The sequence below is a fragment of the Polyodon spathula genome, chromosome 11 (genome assembly GCF_017654505.1).
Source record: "Polyodon spathula isolate WHYD16114869_AA chromosome 11, ASM1765450v1, whole genome shotgun sequence".
In the NCBI taxonomy this organism is placed as follows: domain Eukaryota; kingdom Metazoa; phylum Chordata; class Actinopteri; order Acipenseriformes; family Polyodontidae; genus Polyodon; species Polyodon spathula.
Genome location: NC_054544.1, coordinates 35111031 through 35118613, shown reverse-complemented (window position 1 = coordinate 35118613; position 7583 = coordinate 35111031). Strand labels below are relative to the sequence as shown.

General features: G+C 36.4%; 1 protein-coding gene across 1 annotated transcript; it reads left to right on the top strand.

Moving 5' to 3' along the window:
- Window positions 1-3770: 3770 nt before the first annotated feature.
- On the top strand, window positions 3771-7310 carry LOC121322740 (carbohydrate sulfotransferase 2-like). Its single transcript, XM_041262996.1, has one exon. It carries the CDS (start codon window positions 4390-4392, stop codon window positions 5686-5688), a length of 1299 nt encoding a protein of 432 aa, XP_041118930.1. The 5' UTR covers window positions 3771-4389; the 3' UTR covers window positions 5689-7310.
- Window positions 7311-7583: the final 273 nt, after the last annotated feature.

The window sequence follows — 7583 nt, the reverse complement described above, 5'->3', positions numbered from 1 at the left end:
AAAGGCTATGCAAATTGAATGGGCTGTTCCCTTGGAAACTCACTGTGCATGTAAGTATATATGAAAATATCTTGGTGTTTTATGTGTTGGTAAAGCAAGCACTCTTTTAAAAAAAAAAAAAAAAAAAGTTTTTAATCCATAATTGAAATACTAAACATGTCTGCAGACTTGAAATCCATGTATTTGATGTAATAGATAGTCCAAGTATCTAGGATATAATTGGATGGGGGTTGAGATAAAACTAAATGCTAGATGTTGTGATCGGTGTATATAAAAATAATTCTGATCAAGTAGACTGTTATAGGAGCACTTCATTTTCAGAGTATCGCTTTAACACTGCCGGATGTAGGTAAATGTTTGTAGACCAAGTAACTGTATTTGATGCCTGATTTTTAGCAGTACTTTGCTATAATTTTTCAACTTTGCAATTCATAGTGATGTATGTATTAAAAGGGGGATGAAGGTTACACTGCAATTTTCAATAGATGTCCACATTATTTATGTATAAATATAACTGCTTAGAAATATGTTTTGCTTCAGCTTTTGATAACATATGCATGGCTGAAACAAATGTAATGATTCTAACCTGGGGGGAGGGATTTTCCCCATGGTTTGAATCAAGTGAAACTTTCAGATTGCACAAAAAAGTTTGTTTCAATTCCCCCCAAAATATTAAGTGTGGTTGATATGAGCAGTTGTGAAAAATTGATTTAAAATTACATATTACTGTATGTGACAATCCCTGTACTGCACCACAACAATCAAAGGTCAATATGCAAAGACTGCCCCAGCAAAAGCACTACAGATGAATGATCATTTCTAGGATTTAAAGGGATTTAAATTTATTATTATAAACAATGCTAACTTGACACAGATCATGCTATTGAGGTATATTCTGCTGAAATGTTTTCAAACTACTAGCTGGGAAGACTGGTCACGAAATTATCAGTCTGCTTGATATTGGTGATTTGTACTAAAGTGTTTTTTTTTTTTTTTCCCCTCAGGCAGTCATCTAACTTTACATTTAGCTCTCAACAATGTAATTTAATTTCCCTGTTTGCTCTGCCTGCTTGTTATGGGCGAGGAAATGAGAGATTGGGCAGTCGTTAAAAAGTCCAGTCATCGGAGGAATTCAGCTCAAAAGTGTGTCACAACACAGTGATTATATTGTTAAATTGCTACCATAATAATAAAACAAAAAACTGTAGAAGGGAAGGATAATTGTATCTAATAAACAAAGACATTTGAAGCTATTTACATTTTATGCTTCAATAGATGGGAACCTAGTGTTCATTTTTAGTTTGTGCAGAAATGGTGCACTGCTATTTTTGCATTTCTCTGCTGAAATCTTAGTGTCCCACGTGGCTTTGCTTGGATTGTGTATGTTACAAACCCCTTCATTTGAATTCCATGGTACTCACTTGGTCAGCTGCAAGATACTATTTCACCCTTCTTACATACTTGATGCAGTACCTGCAGAATCATTCATTTTAAGGAAGCTTCTTCCTAGTTAATTTCATGACATGATATGCCTCCTTGATGGCGGAGATTACGCGTGAAAATTGCAGCTTCTGCGCAGTACGACATGAAGATGCATTTTGAGACTGCCGGCCATAAGGAACATGTAAAGAAAAGCAAACAGTTTCCATATTTCCCAAGTTCTGTATTTTTTTGTTTTGTTTCGTATTTTCTGATACTATGATTCGAGTCGGAACCAAATTTATTAAAGTTTGGAAGCATTCATTGAGGGCTTGAAAGCTCTGGTATAGAAGTTGGGCTCAAAAAGGGTTGACAGGTATGATGGTTTATTCCTTGACTGAAAATAAAAATGTGTGCTAAAACTATTCATGACTTTGTGTTAGATGAAGTTGTAAACTGTAGTGGTTTGCTGTGGTTTCTTTTCCCTAGCTTTTCAGATGCATCTTGAATTAACTAGCAGCTGAAAAGAGGACGTCATACAAAAACGTTTTACGCCTGGTTAGGGTTGAATGCCAATTCTGGGGATAGCAAGACCAATAGACAAAAACGGGAGGTATGCAACAAAGGGAGATTATGGGAGCATAGCAACTGGAGTTTTTAATTCATGCTTCAACAAAAGCACAGAGGAGTGTAAAGTACCACTAGTAGCAACTTGTGTCAGGTAGATTAAAATATAATAAATCAGCTCCCAAAAATAAGAATGCCAGACTTACATAGCCTTTTTATTGATTAAGAACTGGCTATTGATCTTGCAGACATTAACTCATCACAAAATCTTGGTTTCATTTGAGAACAAAACGTAACTTTTCCAAGTGGATATCTCCAGATGGCACCTTGAGGTTTCCAAACCTCAAATTCCATAAACTGCCTCCTGTTACTGGCCTTTAAACACAAATATTGTTATATGTTGGCAAAATCCTTGAGCAATGTGCTGGACAGACTGATCCTTTCAGAGGAAATGTTAAACTCAGTCCTGCAGTACCAAAGCACGATGGCACCTTAAGTGACACTGTCCAGCAAAGAGCAAATCTGGAGAGGAAGGGCTCAGTTATGGTATTATACCCTCTGAAACTACAAATTTTTATGAAATTGCATTTCACAAAAAAAAAAAAAAAAGATTTCAACTGGAAAGAAATGCTGTGAACACAGTACTGACTTTTTTTTCTCTCAAATCTTTACAAGTTGTGCATCCTTTATTATTCCAGTCTTTCAGTGTTTATAGTTTATCAAATAATCCTCATTATTGGTCTGAAATTATCTAACCACGGTTTGCGTTTTGTTTTATTGCACATGTATAAAAGGGTGCTCCAGAATGCCCAGTCGAGTCGTTACTTTTAAGGCTACTGTTTATGAAACGTCAGTCATTTGTCATAAATAAATCTATCATGCAGGGGGAGCCTGTTCATTTACACAAGTGTGTACTTCCAGTTGTCCTGTCCAACCCCTGTAGCTGCAGCACGTTTAAAACAAGCAGCTTGCACAGCGAGGTAGGTGCATGCCTCTTAGAAATAGCTGACTTTTTAGTGATCAAGAAAATAGCCTGCAGATATTGAAACTTCGCAGAGTAACACTATAAAAATCCATGAAAGCTGTAATGCAAAGTTCCTAATTACATCCCTTCCTGGAGGAATGCCATAAAAACGGTATTTGAACTAGAAATGCACTGAATATGGTCACGGAACAGCATTATTAAAGGCGACAACTGTTTATTTTCGTTTTCTCAACTACATACAGTCCTCATTACTGGATTAAATCAACGACTCTTTGCAGACTACTTGCGATACATAGTGCAGTGTACTCCACGTCTAATGTAGTATTATTATTATTATTATTATTATTATTATTATTATTAAAATACTGGTACTGTCTAATATTTCTTTATATATAATGTGAAAATGACAAAAATGTTACCATACAAAAAAATTTGATAGCCACACAGCCTTGTAAAAAACTTGTAACATAATAGCGAGATATATCACAGTCCTTTTTCAAAATGAGCATTCTCAATAACGAGGGCGATTAGGTGGGAGTGTTGGCCAAATGGTTCAATAAGTATATATGTATTCAACACATATATACTTCCCCAGCATGTGTCGCCCACTCCTGTAGAGTTACCAACCGCAGTTTCACTAGCCTTAGGCTCTTCTAACGTGGGAGCCTGGAAACATGATAGGCATTTCAGGCAACCAATTGGATAGTGAACTGAAAAAGGAAGCCCATAATGCGAATCAATCTGCTAAGCATAGGAGGGACTTTTCAACCCAAACCCAGATTGAATCGGTCCAGTTTCAATTAGTTAGAAAGATTGCACAATGGAATGAAGAAATACAACGGATGCTTTTTGTAGGTGTTGCCGTTTTAGACTACGTTGTACGAGAAGTTACTGATGTTTATTTTTCTCAAGCATGAGCTGGAAGCCGGCGCAGGTTCTTACAAGCTGCATTAAGACATTTGTTTTGATTGTCGTTTTAATAAATCCGTTTCGTTTACTGTAGTTGCGCAGTCGTGCTTGCACACATGATGGGAAAGGGAAGACGTCTGCAAATCTCTTCTGAACATATGCCGTTTTTATTTCAAATGTTCACGCCAACATTAACTTATTTAAGCAAATGGTGTTTCTTGCCATTTTGATGCTGAACGAGAAACCTTGCGCACTGCAGTAAACGATTCTTTTATTAGATAAATTATTAGGTACATTATATACCAAATCATTATTTTGTTTCTTTCATTTGGACTAGTCAAGACTGTGTTTATCAAGACGACTGAAAATAATAACAAAAAACCCTGCAAAACCATGGGCCGTTTGTTTTTTTTAAATTAGCAACAAAGCAACAGGAAACACATTGGTTGGGAGGAGAGGATGCAAGCTTTGGTTGGGAGAACGCACAACCCGCCCTTTAATAATCGCACATGAATACATTTCACCCAGTTTTCGTGATGAAAGTATTACGCAGAAAAAGGATTGTTTTATTTATCGCCTACATTTTGCTTATAATTTTAACCATGCTGAACCTGGCTAACTATAAATGGACTAAGGAGCCACAGCAATGCAATCACCAGATGAGAAGCACTCCCTACCAGAGCCGGTCAGATATCCGTTATTTATACAGATCATCCATGCCTAAAAAGAGACAGCTCGTATACGTTCTTACCACATGGAGATCTGGATCGTCTTTTTTCGGTGAGTTATTTAACCAAAATCCTGAGGTGTTCTTTTTCTATGAACCGATGTGGCACATCTGGCAGAAGCTGTACCCGGGGGACGCTGTGTCTCTCCAAGGCGCTGCTAGGGACATGCTGAGCTCTTTATACCGGTGTGATCTTTCTGTTTTCCAGCTTTACAACTCGCCGGGAGGCAAGAATGTAACTTCCCTTGGGTTATTTGGGGCTACACTAAACAAAGTGAGCTGTTCCTATCCTCTTTGTTCAGCATATAGGAAAGATGTGGTCGGTATGGTGGATGATAAAGTGTGTAAAAAATGCCCCCCGCAAAGCCTGAGGCTGCTGGAAGAAGAATGTCTCAAGTACAGCACTGTTGTGATTAAAGGAGTTCGCATTTTGGACATCAATGTTTTAGCTCCATTGATGGAGGATCCGTCTTTAGACGTGAAAGTTATACACTTAGTCAGAGACCCCAGGGCGGTGGCAAATTCCCGAATTAAATCGAGGCACGGCTTGATAAGAGAAAACTTGCAGGTTGTGAGAAGCAGGGACACGAAACTTCGCAGGATACCATTTGTGGACCCAAACCACAAAATGAACAAAAAAGACGGTTCTGATTACCATTCCATTGGGGCAATGGAGGTGATATGTGACCGGACCACAAAGACTCTTCGAACTGCGCTAAACCCGCCCAGTTGGCTTAAGGGGAAATACATGGTGGTACGTTATGAGGATTTAGTTGAAGATCCTATAAAAACTGTAAGAGGCGTGTATCGCTTTGTAAACCTGTCTGCTAGTCACGACATCGAGTCTTTTGCACTTAACATGACGAGTGGGTCCAGCTCTTCCTCCAAACCTTTCATCGTCTCCTCCAGGAATGCGACGCAAGCAGCTAGTGCTTGGAGGACTGTGCTAAATTTTCAGCAGATTAAACAGGTGGAAGATTATTGTCATCATGCTATGACATTCCTAGGTTACGAACGTGTTAAAACCGCTGGAGAGGTAAAGGATTTGAGTAAGTCTCTTCTGACAGTTCCCAAACTGTGAAAATGTTATCACCAAAGACCATAACAATGTATGTTATTTAATCAGCGTTTTAAAGACTTTCACAGCACATACTGAGCGAATGTAGTTTCTTTTATTATCATTATTTTTTTTAAAATAAAAAAAGATAATGTAGTGTAATGGGTCGAGACCACTGAACGTTTTTATAAACGATGTTTAAAAGATAAGTCGGCCTATACATTTTACTGTTTACATTTTTCAACTATAGAAACGTGTCAGTTGCTTTTGACTCCTAACACCACTATTGAGGAGTTTATGTACATACTTCCTAAATCTTGTTGCGCATAGGCCCAATCCATGTTGTTATATTGAACATTGTGACAGAACTGTTTTGAAGTTGAACTCATAAAGATGCTTGCACTTAAAATGTGTATGTTTCATGCAGACATTGTGCATGTAAGTACTGGGCCAGTGTTAACAAAGACAATCATTAAAGAAAAAAGAAAGAAAAATATTGTCATTTGGTTTAAGTTCACAACTTAATTTAACTTTTCTGTGTTAGATACAGAAAAAAGATTTAAACCTTGTGGTACTTTGACTGTAGATTCACCTAAAAATGCAAGCTTCTGTCCTTGAAGCCTTCCTCTCAGTCTGAGTTTCTTACATAACTTTTTTTTTTTTTAATTCGATATCGCTCGATATATATTAAATACTTGTCAAAATTGGTCCATAAATTAAATTCAATTTCTGAAATGTGTAATAGCTATTTTTTAAAACGTTATTGCGCACGGTATTTAAAATGATACAACTTTTAAATTTCTACATATATCAGCATCAAAATGCTGTTATAGTGCCTTTGTTAACTGTGAACATAACTCCTAGGGAAGTATTCCTATTTGTGAGATAAACAGATTTGTGCATTTGGAAAGGACTAATCTTAACCTTCTCTTAAAAAAAAAATGCAGGTGTTTGTATTTTAGTACAGGGATTCGCCGCAGTTAACTGTTTAAAAAAAAAATAAATAAATAAATACGTTTCTACCAATAGTTTAATACACCACCCTACAAGTAAATCATGATCATCAAACATATGTATTTATAGGAATAGTAATAGTCATATTAAATAGACATAGAATATTAAAAGCCTTGCATTACACACATCTCTCTTTATAATTCACAGAATAGTCAATATTTCAAATACATATGTAGTTGTGAAACATGAAAACCTGCTCTCTCTGCTGTATTTCCACAGCTCAACCCTGTACTGCTGAAGTATCCAGCTTGTTCCTTCTGTGGAGGCTGGGGGGATTGAACCAGTCATGTGATTATGCTTGTGCAAGGAAATTGAAGCATGCATTAAAGAATTTAACTTTTCTTTTTGGGCTGAACAGCAAGATCTCAAGTCTGTTATCACTCTGTAAATCAGGTCTCAGTTTCTACAACATTGCCAGTACAGTAATGCTTTAGCTTTGTGCATTACATTTAGGAATCGGAATGTGATCTTGAAAATTACTTTCTTTGACAGGAATGTGGACCAGTTTGCAGCATATCAGAAATGTGCATTTGTATTTTGACCAAATAAAACCGTTTGCAAGCATTGAGCAAGCATGGATATGACTTCATAAAGACACTATAGTATATACTGTAGTGTAGGGCTAAATATGAGACACAAACTTAAACCAATGCTATATATATAGATATATATAATATAGATATATATATATATATATATATAGTATATATATTATATATATATAATATATATATTATAGATATATGCCCTAAATCATCGGGTTTCATAAGACATATAAATAGCCACAGATTTTGCCTAATTTGTAAAATAGGTAAGCAATAACCAGTGTAAGTATTTGCCAATTATACTGTATTAACAACAGGAAAAATGTATGTGCCCAGGGATTGCAATCTGTTTCTATAGTT